Genomic DNA, 22,773 nt, shown 5'->3' with positions numbered 1-22,773 from the left:
CATTGACCAATGCTTTGTGGGTGAAATTTGGTGGACAGAAACTGTACAGAAGCCTGTTATATATGTGTGTGTGTGTGTGTGTGTGTGTTTCTTTGTATCTCTGTATTAATATCACTTGGTCAGTAGTGATGTTTGTATGCTCCATAAATAAAATGACTATTTGGTGGTGTTGGCATGCAAAAACCATCAGAATAAAATATTTTACTTAAAAAAAAAAAAGAAAAGAAAACCACATTAGAAAAGGAATCTCAGACTCAATAAATCTCACTCCAAAAACATTGGATGCGATGATAATGATCTTGAAATTATACCAAGTCATTTAACAATCAATAAAACCATAAGTCCATTGATTACTACTGACTGGGGATAAGCCACAACAAATGCTAATTCTGTAATTCATAATTGCAAGAGTTAATTCATCATCATCATTGTTGTTGTTTGACTGTCCACTTCTCCATTTCTACCTAGGTCAGGTAGAGTTGGGTCCAGACAGATTTTCTACAGCTGTATGCCCCTCTTGTCATCAACCCTCTCCTGTTTTCAAGCAAGGTAACATTTTCCCCAATACCAGATACAGTTTTGCAGAATTTTAGAAATAAACGACACTGCTTGTATAACAGTGACACTCATCTACACCTATCACACAATGTCAAGATCAGATCACACACACATGAAATAATAAAATTACTGACAATATAGGTAAGTGTTGTTGTTGTTTAGCCCAAGGTCAGCCCTAATCCAGCAGACAGCTAATACAAAAGACATGCTAACTATGGCCATCTCATTTTTGTTTCAGGTGTAGAGTATCTAGAATTACTTTATTCAATATCTTCTCCCTTTTTTTTTCAAAAAAAAAAAAAATAGGGTGAAACTTATGAGAAATTTAACTGCTACTCTAACACAGATGTTGGAAGTCATTCCTCAGTATGTTTATCTATCAAGTGCAGAATTTTGCAAAGAAGATTATTTATACTAAAACGGTAACAGCATAATAATCATCAAGTTAATTAAAGAGCTGCTCGTTTATAACATGAATATTTAGAAAAATAATTAATTCCATCTTACTGTATCAGTTGCAATATAAATCTCGTTTGGATTTTCAGGTAAGAGACACAGTTGATGAGTTTGGATTCCAGATAGACAGAGCGGATCCCTGTAAAAAATATAATAAAAGAAAACCAGAGAGAGAGATAGAAAGAAAGACAGTGGGTAATGGCATGCAGACATTTAGCATTCTGCAACACAAAAGAAATTTGCTTCGAAATGGTTTTGCAACCCATCTTACTGTGAGACACTTCAGGCAAATATCTTCTGCTATAGCACCAGGCTGCCAATTGCTTTGTGAATGAAAATTTGGCAGACAGAAACTGTATAGAAGTGTATGTGTGTGATTATTATTTAACGTCTGTTTCCAAGCAAGGTAATATTTCCCCATTACTAGATATGACTCCACAGGATATTGGAAATGAATAATACTGCTTATATAACAGTGACTCTCATTTACAACAATCATGTGATCTGAACACAAGGGGACATACACGCACATGATAGGCTTCATTCAGTTTCCATCAACCGAAACCACTCATAAGGCTTTGGTTGGCTTCTATAGAAGACACTTGCCCAAAGTGCCATACAACAATTTTGGAGGAGTGGGTAAGTTGAATATATCAACCCCAGTACGCAACTGGTACTTAATTTATTGACCCCGAAAGGATGAAAGGCAAAGTTGACCCCGGCAGTATTTGAACTCAGAATGTAAGGGCAGACGAAATTTCATTAAGCATTTTGCTGGGCATACTAATTATTCTGCTAGCTCAATACCTTAATAATAATAACAATAATAATAATAATCCTTTTTACTGAAGGCACAAGACCTGAAATTTGGTGGGGAGGGGACTCGTTGATTACATTGATCCCAGTGTTTCACTGGTACTTAATTTATCGACCCCCAAAAGGACAAAAGCACAGTTGACTTTGGTAGAATTTGAACTCAGAATGTAAGGGCAGATGAAATGTGGATAAGCATTCTGTCCGGTTTGTTAACAATTCTACCAGCACGCTGCCTTAATAATAATAATAATAATAATGATGATGATGATGAAGATAAGAATGAAAAGAAGCAGTTACCTCAGAGGACTCTGGATACTAAGTGTTGAGCTTTGCACAAGTTTTACTTTACTTCCAGGCCTCAAACCAAGCTCTGTGAGTGAACCATGAAATTGTACAGAAGTCAGTTCAACAACAACCTGCAAGTACAAAGAATTTCAGTCAACTGAAAATTCCAGATCTTTGTAGTTCTAAGTGCATAAAATAACATGGTTATGTTGATATGTTGGAGGGTTTTATGTTGCAGGTGCCTGGAGACCTCACCATTAATGGTGCCACATAAAAAGCACCCAATACACTCTGTTAAGTGGTTGGCATTAGGAAGAGCATCCAACTGTAGAAGCAGACATAGAACCTTGTGGAGCCTTCTAGCTCTTCTGTTCTGGTCAAACCATCCAACCCATGCCAGCATGGAAAACAGATGTTAAATGGTGATGATGATATGGAAAAATGTGCCTGCAGGCATATGTTCCTTATATATGATTATGTATAGGGGGGGGGGGCTCTTTTGTCTTGTGGATTACAAGGTCATTTCACTAGAGAGAACAATTAATGCTTCTGTTGAAGACAAAGAATTACTATATGGTTGTTTAACTTGATGTTGTTTAACCTAAATTTCTTTACAAATAGCTCTTGGTTGTCCCTAAATTATACAGAAGAATTATTACCTACAAATATAATACAATCAATACTTAAGACAAATGATTAACACAAGAATGGAATCAGAAAAATTGGGTAAATATGAAAACACAGGCTACAGTTAAAGAAGCTAATTTTCTAAACAACCCAATATAATGAAGATGACCCACATGTAAGTAAAGACAGTTACATCCACATGGCTTGTGGATGTAACTGAAAATAACCACCCTTTCATAGCTCTACAAATTACATCAAATATAAGAATGTACATATTCTTTTACCCAAATATTGATGTGTCCGATACAATCCATGCTTAATAGCTGGAAGGAAACTTCTGGTTCCAAACCTAAAAGATAAATTTAAAACTAGTTTTAATCATTGAATATTACAAGCAGTGAGTTTATTGCTTGCCATAATGGATTGATTTTCCCATTGATTTTTATATTACAAAGTGATATTAAATTCTGATGGGTTTTTTTTTGTTGAAAAAACAAACAATAAAACCACTTGGAAATAATAATTTCAATGAATAAAATTAATTTGTAAACACAGACTGTACAAAATGAACATCTAAAAATATCTGAAGAGAATGTCATGTGGGAATAAATAAGAATCGTATCAAAATAAAATCCATTTTGACAACAAAAGATGTTGACCAGTATCCGAGTTGTGGTCGTAGTGAAACCTCTCTCTCAGGTGTTTATTTACGAATGATAACGTAGTGGCTAACATCTAGCTTTCGGCTGCCTAAGACCCTTCTGTCCATCACCCTGATTGGCTCTTATTTGTGCTGCATTTGTCAACAGTTCTGTTTCGCGCCAGGGTGCATACCGACCAATCGTGGCCTTCTAATAAGGTCACGTGAGAAAGAGTTTTCTGCTGCTTTCTGGAGCCCTTGTTTATCAATAAATAAGCCTGCTTCATCCATGCCAGTTTGTCTTCGACTTCAGACCTCTTACAAGTCTGGTCGTTGATCATCTCACAGAACACAGCTCCAGCCAGTTTCCAGCAACGACGCCAACAATACCACTGATCTACTGTCTACTACAGTAGAATGAAGACAGAACTTTCAGGTGGTTTTATATTGAAAAGACCTGAAGTAGTATTGAGTTGATTAAAAGAAGATGTCTTGAAATAAAGGATTATATTTACTTACTTAAATGTCTTGAATCTTTTAAACTGCCAAAATAAAATATTTAGATAATAACCATGAGATTAGTAAACAACAACAACAACAATATATTGTATAATATGTAAGCTATCAGTGTCTCTCATCCATTACTCCCCTGGCTATAATCCTCTCACTCTGTTTTACCCCATCACACTCACCTTCTCTTCATCTATCCTCTTCACATTTACCTTAACTATTCAGAGACAATGTAGAACAGAGGTATTTTAGTGAACCAAGGAGATGACACCCTTTTTAGTGCTGCTGCCACTCCGTAAGGCGATGGGTGTTAGGAAGGGCATGTATCCTTAGAAGAAGCTAAGTCATCATCATCATCATCATCGTTTAAGATCCGCTTTCCATGCTGGCATGGGTTGGACGGTTTGACTGGGGACTGGCAAGCTAGGAGGTCACATGAGGCTCCAATTTGATCTGGCAATGTTTCTACAGCTGGATGCCCTTCCTAACACCAACCATTCCGAGAGTATAGTGGGTGCTTTTTACGTACCACCAGTATGGGAGCCAGTCAGAAACAGATATACGTGTAAGAATTAGTCTTCTGGATCCATCCAACCCATGCTTGCACGGACAGCAACTGTAAAATGATGATGATGTTTGCCTTTGTTTCAGTGAGAGAAGGGGATAAATTTATTGACATGATTTAAGAAATTTCTGCAGAGGTTTGCATCAGGCAAAGCCAAGTCCAAAACTAGTTAAGAAAATCAAAATGAATGGAAACTGAGAGAGAACAGATCTCACTTTCTGTAAAAGAAATGGTTGATATAATTGAGTGTTACAATAAGGGCTGTTGTAATGGAGTAGAAATTATAGTTTTGGATTATTAAGATTCCCTATTTAGACACCTAAAGGTTCCTCTTGCTACGTTATGAGTTGACATCCTACAAGAGCTTCCGTTTTAATCTTCTGGGTTTGAAAAAACAAATAGAAGCAACATTTTGGCACAGGTATGGTTGAGTGGTCAAGAAGCTTATTGCCGAAACATGCAGGCTCAGGTTCAATCCCACTGCACGGTACCTTGTCAAATTTAGATACCCAACACATGTAGAATATCATGATGGTTCCATCAGGATTCCTCTCAATGATGCCACCAGGATTTGATGGTTCAGGCCTCACAGAGGCAATGTGGCTGATGCCGGTGGCATGTGAAAAGTTCCTTTCGAGTGTTGGGCCTCACAGAGGTAATCACTGAGACCTTTGGCATTACGTCATGCTTGAGAAGAAGACCCATGAAGCCAAATAAAATCGCAGTCACGGCAGATACTGGTGTCCCACAAATGAGCCCATGCCACATAAAAGCACTATCAGAGTGGTTGGCATTAGGGAGGGCATCCAGCTGTAGAAACCATGCCAAATCAGACTGGAGTCTGGTGCAGCCTTCCAGTTTGCTAGCCCTGGTGAAACCATCCAACCCATGCCAGCATGGACAACAGACATTAAATGATGAAGAGGAGGAGGAGAACAACACAAATGAGGTTAAAAACAAAATCTGTTTGCTCAGTCTTACAGTAAACCACAGTCTTACAGTAAACCACAGTCTTACAGTAAAAAGAAATAAGCTTCTTTCTGAGAAAGGGGTTTATTCAAATGCACCAGACATCTTGCTACTTTATGGCAAACTTTACTGAGGAGAATGACAATGACATTGTGACACTCGACTGTGCCATGCAAAATGCTTAGTGGCATTTTATCTGTCTTTATGTTCTGAGTTCAAATTCTGCCAAGATTGACTTTACCTTTCATCCTTTCAAGGTTGATAAACTAAGTACCAGTTGCGCACTGGGGTAGATGTGAATGACTTAACCCCCACTTCTGAAATTGCTGGCCTTGTGCCAAAATTTGAAACTAGTAACGAGAATAATAGTAATGGAACTTGGCACCACAAGGTAGGAAATCAACAAAATAAGGGTGAGTAAAATCCATGGTACTTACTTATAAGACTGCCTGGGTACATGACAAATGCTCTGCACAGGGGCCTGGTGTGAGTTGAACATCATTAATCCAGCTGAACAGAGATTAAGAGATTAAGAATTGTAACATGTTGAACTTTTACTGGAATTTTTGTTGTTGTTGTTATTTTAGTTTGTTCCTTTTATAATTTTTATTAAAAGAAATAAGAAAAATACATTGAAAAACAAGCAATAAAGTTGCTGGTTAGCAGTGGGAGGGACTGAGAGGTCCTCCCATGGAATGGAATTTATGAAGTAAATGAATGGTTCCGTAGATATAACTGGTAGTTTCTGTTACCATGGAGATGATTTAATTAAATGTCACAGGTGAATTCTGTGAAAGCTCAGTTGCTAGAATAACGGAGTAGTGAAAACAGTTCAGTTTTGTTGTCGTTGTTGCTGTTTAGAGACAAAAGTGCATGTGCACTTATGTGCGCAAACGGCAGACGTTTTAAGGTGTGTTTAAGGAGTAAGATTCTGCACGGAAGCAAAACATTGGCAGGGGACAAAAAGGGAAAAATCTTTGGAAGTTGAAAAGGAATCAAGTGAATCTGGTTGGCTGAAAGCAAAATGTTGTTGCAGGCGTAGAATGCGAATGGGCTGAGAGGGTGGGGTGGACGGGGGGTGGGTATGAAAAATATTAATGGATGTATATGCGGGAGAGATAATTGGACTGGTATGGATACACGAGAGGAAAAGGATGTGTAGTAGAGGAAGAAGAGAAGGAGGAGAAAGGAGAGAGGGAGGAAGAGATATGAGGAGGTTGACACATCTGACCACTTGTTACAGTCCCTGGTCGTCATCTTCATGTGGTTCAGCTTCCAAACAATAACTTCCATGCTTCTCTTAGTTTTCTTTTCCCACTGCTTCCTTCCATTCGGATCCCTCTTGGCACTTCCTGGTGCCACTGTTATTATTCTTTATACATACCACATGTCGGAACCAGAACAGTCTTTTCTCATGTACATTCTTCCCAATTTTGCCCTCATTTGTGCTCCATCATTCATTCCCACTCATGTCACAGCAGAATTGGTTTACCTCATCCTTTCTAAGCCCTCCAACACCAATATCACACACTTTGTCGAGAGCACTGTGTGACTTTCATCTCTTCTCAGTTGAGGTGATGTTAAGACAAACTAGGTATACTCATCCACTACAAGGTCCAGTCCTTGTTGCAGTGTGGTGGCTTCTATACCTCAATGACCCTTACAGCAGGGCTTCACATGCTAGACAGGTCAAAGGTTAGAGGCCAGACTATTATAGATCACCTCTTCCCAGAAGTAAAAATGGATTTATCTAGGGCCAACAGCCCTGCCTAGAGAAAAGCAAAGTTACAGATGCATTGACGACTTCATCATTATTAATTAGCAGCCGTTTTCCATGCTGTCATGGGTTGTACAGTTTGACAAGAGTTGGCCAGCTGGGGGAGCCATACCAGGGTCCAATTGTCTGCTTTGGCATGGTTTCTACAGCAGGATGCTCTTCCTAATGACAATCACTTTGCAATGTGGACTGGGCGCGTTTTACATGGCACTAACCAAGAAAACTTGAGAGAGGAAGGCTTTATAGTTCAGAGTCGAGAAGAGTGGAGAAAAGTTATTCCTGTATTCTGTGGGAATTGAAGTATAATAATGGTTCCTAACTTTATGTTACTTACCAGTGTTATATGCTGGATGCCGAACTGTATATGAGACTCCATCGAGGTGAATAGATTGGTGTAGAGATTCTGCTTCACGTGTATCCCACACAAGGATAGAGCCATCAACCTGAAGCAGAGAACAGGTGACATTAAAATATATAAATAGGAGTGGCTGTGTGGTAAGTAGCTTGCTTACCAGCCACATGGTTCGGGTTCAGTCCCACTGCATGGCACCATGGGCAAGTGTCTTCTACTATAGCCTTGGGTCAACCAAAACCTTGTGAGTAGATTTGGTAGACGGAAACTAAAAGAAGCGTGTCGTATATATATATATATATATATATATATATATATGTGTGTGTGTGTTTGTATGTTTGTGTGTGTCCCTCCCACCATTGCTTGACAACCAATGCTGGTGTGTTTACATCTCCGTAACTTAGAGACTTATAGAATAAGTCCTGGGGTCAATTTGCTTGACTAAAAGGTGGTGCTCCAGCATGGCCGCAGTCAAATGAGTAAAACAAGTAAAAGAATATACCTTCTGAATTATATGTGTGTGTATATATATATATATATATATATATATATGTTATCATTTCTCATTTTGTCTACGTTTTTTTGATGTCCTGTACCCATATATGGTGGTTGTCTACTCCTTAAACAGAGTTTGACCACCTCCTGCACCTACACCTTAGCCCTTTCATGGCGTCTGATGTGGCTTTTTAAACCAGACAGTGTTTTGAAAAAACACCCACACAGATTGCACCTCTGATTTGCACTACCAATACCTGCAAGTAAGTATAGAGCAGTATATATTAAAAATGGGGAAGACCGGTTTATAGGATTACCTTAGTTTACCCATTTTTGCGAATGCAGGCACATGCATGTTCTTGCCCCATTTATATTCTTAAGGTTTTGGGACCTGATGATACGCCATAAAGCTAAACCCTTTATGACAGCGTTAACAACCTGTTACAGATATACACACATCATCATTTAATGTCCGTATTCTATGCTAGCATGGGTGGGACTACACATATATACATATAAGACACACACACCATTTTGCCTCAAGTACAATGCAATCTTGAATAAAATGTGACTTCAGTCTTTTTAAACTATCATCATCATCATCATCATTTAGCATCCATTGTCCAGGCTGGCATGGGTTGGATGGTTTGACCAGGGCTGGTAAGCTGGAAGGCTGTACCAGACTCCAGTCTGATTTGGCATGGTTTTTTACAGCTGGATGCCCTTCCTAATGCCAACCACTCCAAGAATGTAATGGGTGCTTTTATGTGCCACCAGCATGGGTGCCAATTTGCATGACACCGGCATATGTCTACATGCCACCAGTACAGGTGCCAATCAGTAATATATCTTATCCTTTCTCTTTTTGTTTCACTCATGTATAATGCTATCCATCAGTTTTGACTTTGATGTTTTGTACTCAATTTCTCACATTACACACAAGAAATATGGTGTGTGTGTGTGTGTGTGTGTGTGTGTGCACATACAAGTTTGTATAGGTTTCTCCTTTTCTCTGTGGTTTAAGTAAAGAGAATATTTAATACTCACACAACCAGCAAATGTTAATTTAGAACTTGAAGGACCAAAACAGCAACAACTAATTTGAGATTCACTTGAAAGAATTCTGGAAAAAAAAAAAAAAAGGAAGAAGCCAAATCCAAAACAAGAAAACAATTACAAGAAAATTTCACAGAATTACTTTTGTTGGCAACAGGAATCGTGATGCTATGAAGTAAAACAGGTTTTCAGCAAAATGTAAAATAATTATTCAACGATAGCTTTTACACCGAATTTTGTCAATCTTCTTGCTCTTTAATCCTTATCAATCCAATCCAATATTCCTGGAAAGGAAAATACTTATTTTTCAATAATCCATAAATCTAGGATGTAATATTTTCTATGGAACCAAATTTGAGGGTTTTATATTGTCACTTGTGCTGTAGATATGGCAGTTGAATTGAATCTCTCTTAATTTACAGTCTATCCTATCAGCTTAAAAATCTGACACATTGTTTAAGGAAGTCGTAGATACACTATTCCTGAATAAACAATAGCAAAGTAATGACTTGAACCACCTTTGATTATACGTCACTTAGGCAGGCCTGGGCAGTCCTTGGACCAAATTAACATATTTCTTGCTTAATTCCCACAAAATTCCAAAATAATAGTTGTGCATTAGTTGTTGTGAAGGTCTTTTGCTGGTCAGGGTTAACCATTTAACTGCTCCTGGAATATTCCGCCTCAGGAGGTTTGCCTCCCCTGTATACAAGTGTTTCCCTCTCAGTAGCATTGCCATTTTCTAAAGGAAAGGTAAATAAATTTTGGCAGGAATTGCTTTCACCATAGAACAGATCCCAAAAGGCAACTGCTCCGATGCTCTAATCATTTCAATAATCCATCACTTGGGTCTGATACCTTTTACCGACTCTGGACGGATGAAAGGTGAAGTTGGCCTCAATGTGATTTGAACTCAGAGCACAGAGTTAGAATAAATACCGCATGGGGTTTCAATATGAACCCCTAATGTCTGCTAACTCATCACCTTGCATGTTATTACTTATCATTAGGATGTTGTTTAATCAATGTATATGTTTTATGAAGGTGTGCGCATATTTGGACACCTTCACTTTGAAGGACTTTTATGGGGCATTTACGAAGTGGCTGGAATGCTACAAGTGTATTGAAACCAGAAGATTCTACTTTGAAGGAGATTAGAACTTTATACAGCTTTGAAATGAATAAATGTCTCTTCTGAAAAAAAATCTCAAACCCTCTGGAATGTATCTTATATATATGTGTGTGAGTATGTGCAGGGGCCATACTTGATCATACCCTTCTCTGGCCAGATGCCCTCTTCCAACCCCAGAGTAAACAGTGAAGTGTTTTGGTCTTTCATCCACACCAAATTCAGGACCATTTTCCATAAATTTTAGTGCTATCGTTGTAATGTCCTCTCATGAATTAATAAAGAATTTACAAAAAAAAAAAAAAAACTGGAAAACTCACTTGGCTGGCTTTGAAGGCTGTTTAAGGTCCCAAACACCAAGAAAATTCCTACCATTAATATTATCTTTGGTTTGTGCCTAGAAAGAAAAAAAAAACGAAAGTATGTGAAGTACCAATGAAACTGATAAATGTGAACCAAAGAGGAAACCTATATGTGGTTGCTTCATCTGCTAGACATAACAACCATACTCCCTCAGATCATACAACTCTATAGTCCTAAAGACATTAGGTAATGTAGTTTTCTTGAGGCAGCGTTTTATGGCCAGATGCCCTTCATGTTAACCTTTTTAGGTTACCTTTTACAGCTATGAATAAACAACATACCTATTCTAAAACCAGGATATACATGGTAAAAAGATCCAACTTTGAAGACAAAGAGAAATGTTCTTGTTTTATGTTGTTTAATCCATGATCAAAAGCTTATAGATTATGCAGGTCTAAAAACTGGTATTGTTTATGTTGTGCTCTTGTCTGTCCTATAACAAAGCAGTTTGATGAATATAGATTGATAAAATGAGTACCAGACTGTGAAAATGTACTAAGGTTGATGTTATGGACTAAAGCCTTTGAAGTTGGTGCACCATTCTGGCAGCAGTTGCATGACAAATCAACGAGTGACAATGTACATACCTTATACATTTTGATGTCGTTGTGGACAGTCATGAGAAAATCTGTGAAGTTGGTGCTTGTACAACAGCAATACATCACACTCTGGTCTAAATGTCACAAAGAAATAAGAAAACTATTTCAAATATTGCTTCAACATATTTTTAGATTTATATATTTTTTATTCATGTTTATATCATATATTTTTATATCTTTCCATTTAGAGAGATTACATTCTTGCCAAGAAACAGGACAGAAGGGCTATTCATCATCATCATCATCATCATCATCATCATCATCATTTAACATCTATTGTCCATGCTTGCATACGTTGGATGGTTTGCCCATGGCTGGTAAACTGGAGGGTTGTACCAGACTCCAGTCTGATTGTAAATACAAAAACCTTTCCTGGTGAAGAATGCACTACACAACATAGGTCAATGGCTGGTGACTTCAGAGTCAGAGCTGGATACACACAAACAAAAAAGGGCATAGAGAAGGAAGATATGAAAACTAAAAGATTTTGCAATTGGGGATAAATTTAGAGAAGTTCTAACTGATGCATATGATTGTCAAGAGAAAGGTTTAGACACCTGTAGCATAGATGACAGGTGAGAATTTTTATGAAATAACCTGCTTAGGACTATAGAATAGACATGTGGCTGGGCTAAAATCCCTGCCAAACCTAAATGTTGCAAGGTGATGGGATGATACGGTTGATAGAATGGTAAAAGCTAAGAAACAGGCTTGAAAAATCTGGAAAGAAAGTGATTGTAGGGAACATTACCAACTAGCCAGAAGGGCAGCCAGGCAACAGGTATCCTTGGCTAAGGATGAAAGTATTTTCCATTATATAGCTGTGTCTTGTGATTGTCATTATGCCAATAAGATTTGTTTCAATACACAATTTCACATCAAGAATCTTGCAAACCAAATACCAAACACAAAAATATAAATTTGTAAGAAAAAACTTGTATAAAACAATAATAAAGTTATTTCATTTCAAGAAAAATAAATCATACTTACTACCAAACAGAGGACATGTACTGAGAGTGAAGTAACCTGTGCAGAATGCAAGTTGTGAAGAATTCTCAGAAGTGTTTACCATCAAATTATTGTCAGGTAGTTCCTCTTCTAACAATACTGACATCACCTAAAGAAAAAAAAAAGATTTTCTTTCTTAGATAAAAAGATTATTATTATTATTATTATTATTAAAATCAGGACTAGGAGAATGGATTGACAGAATCAGAGAATTGAACAATATATCATAGTATTTCTTCTGGTTCTTATTGTTCTCGGTTCAAATCTTGAAGAGGTCAACACTGCCTTTCATCCTTGCAGCTTGAAAATACCAGTCAAGTCCTTATTTTATCAGGCTTTTCCCCCCTAAGTTTCAGGCCCAGTGCCTTTGTTAGACATAAAGTCAAGGTGTTGGATTTGTAGAATCATTGGTGTGTTAGGCAAATACCTTAGGCTATTTAGTTACAGCACTTTGTATTCTGAGTTCAAATCCTGTCAGAGTCAACCTTGCCTTTCATCCTCCCAGGATCAATTAAAATAAGTATCAACGAAGTGTTGGAGGGTCAATATAATCGACAACACTTCTCTCACCCAAATCTGAAGTCTTGTGCCCATGGTTGGAACAATTAAGAAAGCCCTGAGTTGTTGTTGCTTAACCCATGTTGCTGTGATGGAGTAGAACTATGGTTGAAGGTATTCCAGAAGTGACTATCTGTCCTTCATTGTTTTTGGCAGGTATAGCATACTCCAGACTACATTATCCAATGTGTCCTTTCTTTTCAGAGACGATGAACTGTGACTTGGGGAATCTTAGCTGCTATTTCAAGCAGGCTGATCAACCATACAGAAGCTCCTTTATTGACTGGCATGTAAAAAGCACCCACTACACTCTCAAAGTGGTTGGCGTTAGGAAGGGCATCCAGCTGTAGAAACATTGCCAGATCAGACTGGAGCCTGGTGCAGCCACTGGCTTTCCAGGCCTCAGTCAAACCGTCCAACCCATGCCAGCATGGAAAGTGGATGTTAGATGATGATGATGATGATGATTTATATCATTCTTACAAGAATAGGGTGAAATATTTTTGTCCTTAATTTGAACATTTTAGGAGCAAGGTGGAAGAGTTAATATGCTGCCCATTTTAACAGCATCACCTGGCTTTTGGGTACCCTTAGCAGGGTGCACATTTGGATGGTGCCATTCACCTTCAATGTGTTTATAATAGACTGTGTTAATTAATTCGTTTATAAGATAAAGCAAGTTAAACAGATGTAACATAATTACCCTTGTGGCATGAAAAAGAAATTTGTTGAGCCTGACAGAGTCAAATTCAGTCTTGGAAATTTGATTCCCCACTTCAGAATGGTTTAATTGGTTACCTACAATGATTTATTAATAGGAGAGAAAAAGATGAAAATTAAAAGAAAAATGCATTTGTTAGTGGTTTGAGGGAAGTATGAAATAATTAAATAAAAATATTGAAAGAATTTAATAAAAGTTGCTTACCTCCAGCAGAATCATGTCCACTTGGCGGATACTGTGTCCATTTATCAACCATCTCAGTCTCTTCTGTTTGGATGTCTCGGTCAATAGAATCGTCTCCAGTTTGGACAAATGCCTGGAAATACACACACACACACATATATATATATATATTTGTTCTAATAATGAAATTGAAACAAATAGTAATATTTGGAAATCATTTAATATCTCTGATTCTTCAATCCAGCCCTCACTGTATTACTGCTATCCTATTGTCCCCCAACTCCTCTATATACTCACGTTTTACCAGTCACTACACCCCCACCCCCAGCCACTCCTTGCATTCATACTTGTGCAGATATATGCAGGTGTAGATTATGAAAATGTTGTGTATTTCATATTCGAAGGCAGAACATAAAGACTAGTAAACTAAATATTCTCTTCTATTCTAGGCACAAGGCCTGAAAATTTTGGAGAGGGGACCAGTCGATTACATCGACCCCAGTACGCAACTGGTACTTATTTAATCGACCCTGAAAGGATGAAAGGCAAAGTTGACCTCAGCAGAATTTGAACTCAGAACGTAAAGACAGACAAGATACTGCTGAGCATTTCGCCCGGCGTGCTAACGTTTCTGCCAGTTCATCAGCTTACTTATAAACTAAATATTACAAAAACTAGGTGTCCGACTCTGTATCAGGTTTACTAATTAACTGCCTGTTTAATTAGTACATCTTGCATGGGTTGAAAGCTTCAGGATGTTGGTGGGGGCGGGGGGTAACGGAAGAGCTAATTGATCAGAAGTACTAACACCACCACACCTCTATAAAAGGATATAGATGAAATCAACCGTAGATGGATTTGAACTGGGAATGGAAAAGGACATCACTAAAAAGAGCAAGGCATTCAGTATGACCCCTTCATTTAGCCCAGTCATTAGTTTATTTAATTAATAGAAGCTCAGCTCAGTATACATTGTTTATTTTTAGTTCTTATTGTTACTGATGTGTGTGTGTGTGTGCACACACAAACTAGATCATCAGCCATGACTCACTCAAATGTGGGTGTAATTACAATGTAATTATCTTCTTTCAATAGCAAGTACAATTTACATAAGGTGCAGGAGAAACATACGCACACATGCACGCACACACACACACACACGGAGGTGGAAATTTTATTTGACCTACAGAGATGAATATTAAAAACTTTATGGGCCAATCCTTCATTTGTTGTTACGTAAATACAAAACCATTGTCATTGTTACTACAGTTCAGCTACAAATCAACCTCAGTTGAGATGATCTATGAAGAAAGGCATTCCAGTTATGACCATCCTCTCTTTCATCCTGCACCATATTATGCAATGCATTCTTTTCTAAGGCAATACAGCAGGGTTTGAGGAAAATTTGGTTGCTATTTCTACAAAAGTAAGTAAACATTAGAAGCTCCCACATAGGACTCAGATTGTAATTATTGATGTTGTTTAAGAACAGTCATCATCATCCTCATCGTTTAATGTCCGTTTTCCATGCTGGCATGGGTTGGATGGTTCGACTGGGGTCTGGGAAGTCAGGAGGCTGCACCACGCTCCAATCTGATCTGGCAATGTTTCTACAGCTGGCTGCCCTTCCTAACGCCAAGAGTGTAGTGGGTGCTTTTTACCTCTACATAATTAAAAAGCACAAATGTTTTCAATTTTTCTGAGACTTTCTAGTGTGACTTTTCTTTAACAATAGCCTTGAAACTTTATACAAGCAAAGGGCCTCAACAATTTATATAGATTAGGGCATCTGAATCCAGCATAGATAATAATATTGTGAATGAAACATTGACAGAATTTTCAATTATCAGAAAAAAGAGTAGGCTTATGATCAGAGGCTTTCCAATAGTGACCATCTCAAATTTTTTAAAGTAATAGTGTATCTAGTGATTCGAAGGAGATTTGGCTGTTATTTCTAACAGTTTGAATGACTGTGTAAAATCTCCTTTGCAGCGAGCTGACAGGAATGGTATTGTGTTAGGCTAAATTCTTAGTGATATTTTAAATACACCTCCCTATAGGTGACTTTACCTTTCAAAATTTTGGAGTGAAAATTAAGTAACAGTCATACACTGGGGTCATCCGGTCTAAAATAGATTTTGTGCTTAAATAATAAATCAATATCATACAAAAACCATGATTACTATCCATCAAGAATTATAGAAATATTTCTTTAACTCCTGAGGCAAGTCTAAAAAAATATCATTTAATAAAATTACTGAATGGAGATTAAAATAAAGACCTGTTTATAATTGGCACGACCAAAATTGCTGATATAAAGTTCATATTGACTGATGGGTGACATTTCAAAGATTTCCTGATCAACATCAGTATCCAGCACAATCAACTTCCTCAATTCTTTGTTGCGAGCGATTAACTTGGATTTAACGTCTTTACTGACATGACGATTTGTACTTCTGATCTCCACAATGCCATAATTATAGAGTTGGTTAGATTTTGTTTTGGTAATGTTCTTCTGACCAATATTAACTGAACCCCTGCGTAAATCTTCTCTTGGACTTGGTGGTGTTGGTGTTTTCTAGAAGAGTATTTTGAAGGAAAGAAAATAAGATTTAATCAGTTTTTGTAAAAATATTTTCTTAAATGTATTGTCATATTCATGTAGAAAAAAAAAATTAAAACCTGTCACAGGAACAACATTGAACTCTTAATTATTTTACCAAATATGGGACAGTACTCTAGACGTATTCTGGACCAATTAACCCACTTCAGCAAAGCATACATTCACTATATTTGCTAAAGTAGTGATGGAGAGAATCACAAAGTATACCGCATGGTACACAAGTTGAAAGAGAAAATTAGCAAATTTTAAACAAACAAATTACCAAGAAATACCATCTTTATGGAAAAAGAAAACAAAATATTAAAATTTTGTGACAACATATACACTATGAATAAAAGACAACATTGATCAATTATAAATATTATTTTAAATATTCCAACAGGCAAGGGACACAACTCTTAACATGTTTTAGTATTATTATTCTTCCTCAACAACACAAATACTTTATCACATATGTGAAAGTAATAATTGAGAGAACAACAAAGAAAATGAACAATATAAAAACATAAGTCACTGATTAATATCTTTGCTTCATTGCATAATTACAAATAATTGCTTTTTCATATAGATAGCATGGGTAGTCTAAAATAGAAAAACTCTATAATGCTCTTTGCTGCTTACAGCATGAGGAGTGTTAATTTCATACTGACAAATTACAGTTATTGGACTGAATGAGCAGGGATTAAACATCCTGGCAAAGGATTCAGTTCAATTCCAGTGATAGTATATAAACAACAGACCCACAAACTGAAGGCCCAATATCCTAATAATTCAACCAACTGCATTTCTCATGCTATGAATAATATATATTGTATGTAATTTTTCTGAAGCGAAGTATATTTTTAATCCCAATATTGGCTTTAAATTTTGGCACAAGGCCAGCAATTTCAGGAGAAGAAGTATGTCGATTACATTGACCCCAGTACATGACTGGTACTTATTTTATCAACCCCAAAAGGACAAAAGGCAAAGTCAACCTCAGCAGAATTTGAACTCAGAACATATGAAGTGCTGCTAAGCATTTTCCTCAATGCATTAATTAGTCTGACCGCCTTTTTTAATCCCAATATCAGAACAGAATAGAAAAAGAAACTGCTTCTCTTATTAAAGAAATCAAAATGAATTGAAATATAATTTCAGGTTTCCATTTGCCACATATCACTAAAGTTCCACTTACCTCTACATCTGTTTTCTCAGTGGCACTTGGAATTCTTACATTATTCTAATAAGAGAGAGAAAAACATACCGATTATAACATCTTATTTTCATGATATTTGCCTTTCTTTAAATTTCTAAATCTCAGATATAAAATTATTTTTTGTTCAAAATTACAACATTTAGAATTTTACAATTTATTCTTTTTATTTTTCAGCTGTTTCAGTCATTAGACTGTGGCCATGCTGGGGCACTGCCAAATCAACCCCAATACTTATTCTATCGGTTTTTTTCTTTTGGCTGAACTGCTAAGTTACAGAGATATAAACACACCAACATCAGTTATCAAATGGTACTGGGGTGGGGTGGGGGACAAATGTGCACTACACTCCGAGAGTGTAGTGGGTGCTTTTTACGGCGGTAATGGCAGTGGCCACGCTCAAATAGTGTTTTTTACGTGCCACCTGCACAGGAGTCAGTCCAGATTAATAAATTTACAAAGTATTAGTAAAAAAATAGTGTAATATCAGTGGCAACTCTTTCATCATGACAACCAGTAGCCTACCAATTCCATAATTGGTGACTCAATTTACTCAAATGACAAAATAGAATAAAAAAGTACTTTAGAGAAGTACTTTCAGATTCCTCAAAATATTTAATACCAATAAAAGTTGTATTTATAAAGTTAAACCCCCAAATATCTATTAAGGAAAGTTCAGATATTTGCATTCCACCTAAACATATTTAGAAGTGAAAGGCTTTTGTTCTGAGACTTCAAGCCACAGGAAGCAAGATCTATTACTCCAATCACCAATCAACTTGGTTATTCGTTCTATTAATTTCCTGTATATTATTACCTCTTTCCTCAACAATCAGCAGAATAAAAAGTGAAGCTGACAACAGTAGAAGCTTCTCTCAACATTTTTACTTTTATAGCTGCACCGTTCTATTTAATGACTACATAACGATCCACTTGACTCTCTGTCACAATAAATTATGAACATAGAGTTTATTTCACTGAAAAAATTTCAGATTTATAAAAATTAAAATATATGTAAGTCTTCACTTCCATGAAATATTTTCTAAGAAATTAAAGAAAAAGTAGTAATAAGTATATATTTTTTAATAAATATATTTTTACATCTTCATTTTCTTTGCTGTCAGATTGAGACAAACTTTCATCAAAGTCATCAGAATAATCCTGCAAAAACAAAGACTTGTAATTAATCTTTGAGTGGCAAACACGTCTATTTTAAGAAAACATTTCCTAATATGCCAAAAGAAAGAAACACCAGTATTAGAACTGTTATATATTATATTACTGAAGTTAACAAATTTTTACTCCACCAGTTAAACTATAAATGGAAATATCAACATTCTTCTTTAGAAGATTAGATTTTCTATAATTTCTCAATTAAAATGATATGTTAACTTCAAAAAATCATGACAAGTTACAGATTTATCCTTTCTCAAAGTAGAATATAATCCTTATGGATCAAAGAGAATATATTGATATGATACTTTTATATATAAATATATATGTGCTTAAAGAAAAAAAACTAGAAAATTATGAAGTAAAGGAAATTTTGCTCCCATTAGTCAAGTTTCCACTTCTTATCTTAAATTATATGAACATTACAGTAGAAGGATTTTTTAAAAGGTATATCAGATTGTGGTGAAAGAAGTTTTAGGAGATTCTGCAATTAAGAAATTATGTTTTGTTGAAATTCCACCCATTCTCACTAAAGATCAATACTGGTATTTCTTTACTACTTTTAATTCTGAGTTTGTCAAAGATATTCTAATCTCAATATCACTGTTGTTTGTTGAAGAGCACTTTCCATTATCATCTTTCAGCTGACTTTGATGCTTTTGCTGTGGCTCAGAATCTCTAAGATGTATTTCAGCTCACGAATGGCACAGGGAGTCAGTATTCTAACCGTAGCCATTTTGTCGATATAACTGGAACACAGAATTTAAAGATATGGTTGCTGTTTGGACAACGGTGAAATGTTTTGTTTTTGTGAGGGAATTTCATTGTTGTAAAAGAGTGACAAGAGATTGAGATAAAGATCAATTTAACCAATCTTAATTAACATGAAGTGCATAAGAGTGCCAGGAAATCGATCTTTATTTCAATCTCCTGTCACTCTTATGCACTTCATGTTAATTAAAATTGTATTAAGTATAGCAAACAACTGCAGAGAGAATCAGGTTTTGGATTGTCAAAGACATTTGAAGCCTAATTAAATGAATTCTGTTTGATCCAATATCAAACTTATACTATGAAGAATTAATCAATCTCTGAAGAATTAATCAAAATCTCTTACTTCAAAATCATCAGCATAATCATATTCATTATCATATGAATCATTTCTCTTCTCAATTGTTTCTTCTTCTTCTTCATTAGTCACATTTGCTTCACTAGCTTCTTTTATCTTAAAAAAAAAGGAAAAGATCAAAAATAAATAAATATACAGGTGCAGGAGTGGCAGTGTGGTAAGTAGCTTGCTTACCAACCACATGGTTCCAGGTTCAGTCCCATTGCGTGGCACCTTGGGCAAGTGTCTTCTACTATAACCCCGGGCTGACGAAAGCCTTGTGAGTGGATTTGATAGACAGAAAATGAAAGAAACCTGAAATATATATATGTGTGTGTGTGTGTGTGTGTGTATGCTTGTGTATCTGTGTTTGTCTCCCCCACCATCGTTTGACAACTGATGTTGATGTGTTTACATCCCCTTGACTTAGCAGTTCAGCAAAACAGACTGATAGAATAAGTACTAGGCTTACCGATAGAATAAGTACTGGGGTCAATTTGTTTGACTAAAGGCGGTGCTCCAGCATGGCCAAAGTATTGATTTAAAGCAGAAAGAAAATAAGAGTTTTCAATAGTGATGTCTTTCTGAAATACATTAGCATAAACTTTAACCGGTATCAAATTATTGGCAACAAACCTTCTTCAGAATGTTATTCAGGTATTTGTTCAACCTGATAATGAACTGTTATCTCTACATCAAACATCTTTAAGACCTCTCAAGCAGAGTTCATCATCATCATCATCGTCGTCGTTTAACGTCGGCTTTCCATGTTAGCAATGGGTTGGATAATTTGACTGATCACTGGCGAACCAGATGGCTACACCAGGCTCCAATCTAATCTGGCAGAGTTTCTACAGCTGGATGCCCTTCCTAACGTCAACCACTCCGAGAGTGTAGTAGGTGCTTTTACGTGCCACCGGCACGAAGGCCAGTCAGGCGGTACTGGCAATGGCCACGCTCAAAATGGTGTGTTTTACGTGCCACCTGCACAGGAGCCAGTTCGACAGCACTGGCAATGATCTCGCTTGAATGTGCCATCTGGCACAACTGCCAGGAAGGCGATGCTGGGCACAGGTGCCATTGACGGTTTTGCTTTCGCTTGCCCCAATAGGTCTTCACAAGCCAAGTTTCGTTTCCAATGAGGGAGACAACGTTGGCATGGGTGCCAGTTGTTGAATTTAATTCGATTTCGATTTCACTTGCCTCAACAGGTCTTCGCAAGCGGAGTTTAGTGTCCAATTCAATTGTGCCAACCAACACCTCAGACAGTTTTCAATTATGGCTTATTCTATAATTTTGATCCGAGTGATAAGATTTGATATGCAATCTACAAAAGTAAAAAAAAAAAAATATAAAAAAAAAAAAGGCCAAGTTCTTTAAAATAAGATTTGAATGGCAGAAATTTTACTTCTCACTAAGATTCCTAATCTGCAAGCATCAATTCTCTTCTGTTCCACTTGAATATAGAATAACCATCATTTAATGTCCACTTTTCTGTGCTTGAATGGGTCACGCAGAATTTGCTGAGGCAGATTTTCTGTAACTGGATGCTCATCCTGCAACCAACCATCACCCGTTTCCAAGCAAGGTAATATTTCCTCCAATGGCCAGACAGGTTTTCATGAAAAACAGGAAATGAACACCACCAATTATATGATGGTGATGCTTGTTTACAACCATGATGTGATGTCAAGACAAAGAGTATACACACACACGAGAGACTCCTTCCAATTTTCATCTACTAAATCTACTCAGAAGGCTTTGGTTAGCCCAGGGCTATAGTAGAAGACGCCCTTGGGGTCACACAGAGAGACTTAACATAACAATACGTTAATATTTATCATCATCATCGTTTAAAGTCCACTTTCCATACTGGCATGGGTTGGACGATTTGACTGAGGACTGGCGAGCCAGATGGCTGCACCAGGCTCCAATCTGATCTGGCAGAGTTTCTACAGCTGGATGCCCTTCCTAACGCCAACCACTCCGAGAGTGTAGTGGGTGCTTTTACATGCCACTCAGGTGGTACTGGCAGTGGCCATGCTCAGATGGTGTTTTTATGTGCCACCTGCACTGGCAACGACCTTGCTCAAATGTTGTTTTTTACGTGCCACCGGCACAAGTGTCAGTAAGGCAACGCTGATAATGATCACGCTCGAATGGTGCTTTTTACGTGCCACCAGCACAGGAACCAGTCAGCTGCCCTGGCAACGATCACACTTGGATGGTGCTCCTAACGCTCCACTAGCACGGATGCCAGTCATGCAGTACTGTCATCGAATTTGATCTTGATTTCACTTGCCTCAACAGGTTTTCTCAAGCAGAGTTTAGTGTTGAATGAAGGAAAGGTACGCATAAGTGTGCTTGTTACACCCCTGGCATAGGCCACGGGTTATGGTCTCACTTAGCTTGCCGGGTCTTCTCAAGCACAGCATATCACCAAAGGTCTCGGTCACTAGTCATTGCCTCAGTGAGGCTCAATGTTCGAAGGTTGTGCTTCACCACCTCCTCCCTGGTCTTCCTCTTCCACAGGTTCCTTCAACCACTAGGGTGTGACCCTTTTTCCCACAGCTATCCTCATCCATTCTCACCACATGTCTTCATACTCTTAATTGCTTTATCTACCAAGGTACTGTCAATTTGGGTAGCTAGTCCCTCTGTTGGGCTGACATTCGGTAGACTCTCTTTCTCCCATTCATTTTCTTTATTGAGCAACCTTTCATAGTGGTGTCTCCAAACCTCTCTTTGCAGCCTCGTTTAGTGCAAGTGAACCATCATCCATGCAAACACATTTCTCTCCCACGACATCACGATTCTCTCTCCCACACTGTCTTGCAACACAAAATACCTCAAGTGTTTGGTTCTCACGGCACAGAATATTGGCAAATTTTTTCTTATCTGCTTCCCCTCTGGCTAAATAAACCTGTCTCCTAGCTTCCCTTTTGGCAGTCTGATACAATTCCCTGCTACCTCTGTTCTTCCAGTCCTTCCAAGCCTGTTTCTTTTC

The 22,773-nt window shown here is 37.3% G+C and overlaps 1 protein-coding gene across 5 annotated transcripts in view; it reads right to left on the bottom strand.

Annotated features, from left to right (window-relative positions):
• The window catches only part of LOC106878388 (cytoplasmic dynein 2 intermediate chain 1), a 63,778-nt gene that overhangs the window by 8,465 nt on the left and 32,540 nt on the right, over positions 1-22,773 (bottom strand). For all 5 annotated transcript variants that reach the window (XM_052973988.1, XM_052973991.1, XM_052973987.1 and 2 more), the window contains 16 exons: positions 19,776-19,883; positions 18,587-18,646; positions 17,468-17,512; positions 15,949-16,245; positions 13,689-13,800; positions 13,467-13,561; positions 12,188-12,314; positions 11,186-11,271; positions 10,556-10,632; positions 9,098-9,173; positions 7,538-7,646; positions 5,864-5,936; positions 3,902-3,924; positions 3,027-3,091; positions 2,128-2,246; positions 1,066-1,153 (listed from right to left, as the gene is read on the bottom strand). In XM_052973988.1, the coding sequence (XP_052829948.1) occupies positions 1,066-1,153; positions 2,128-2,246; positions 3,027-3,091; positions 3,902-3,924; positions 5,864-5,936; positions 7,538-7,646; positions 9,098-9,173; positions 10,556-10,632; positions 11,186-11,271; positions 12,188-12,314; positions 13,467-13,561; positions 13,689-13,800; positions 15,949-16,245; positions 17,468-17,512; positions 18,587-18,646; positions 19,776-19,883 (1,560 nt within the window). The remainder of the gene's footprint in view (positions 1-1,065; positions 1,154-2,127; positions 2,247-3,026; positions 3,092-3,901; positions 3,925-5,863; positions 5,937-7,537; positions 7,647-9,097; positions 9,174-10,555; positions 10,633-11,185; positions 11,272-12,187; positions 12,315-13,466; positions 13,562-13,688; positions 13,801-15,948; positions 16,246-17,467; positions 17,513-18,586; positions 18,647-19,775; positions 19,884-22,773) is intronic.

Source organism: Octopus bimaculoides, chromosome 17 (genome assembly GCF_001194135.2).
Source record: "Octopus bimaculoides isolate UCB-OBI-ISO-001 chromosome 17, ASM119413v2, whole genome shotgun sequence".
Taxonomy (NCBI): Eukaryota; Metazoa; Mollusca; class Cephalopoda; order Octopoda; family Octopodidae; genus Octopus; species Octopus bimaculoides.
The sequence above is the reverse complement of the archived record's forward strand: the minus strand, read 5'-3'. Positions and strand labels throughout refer to the sequence as shown.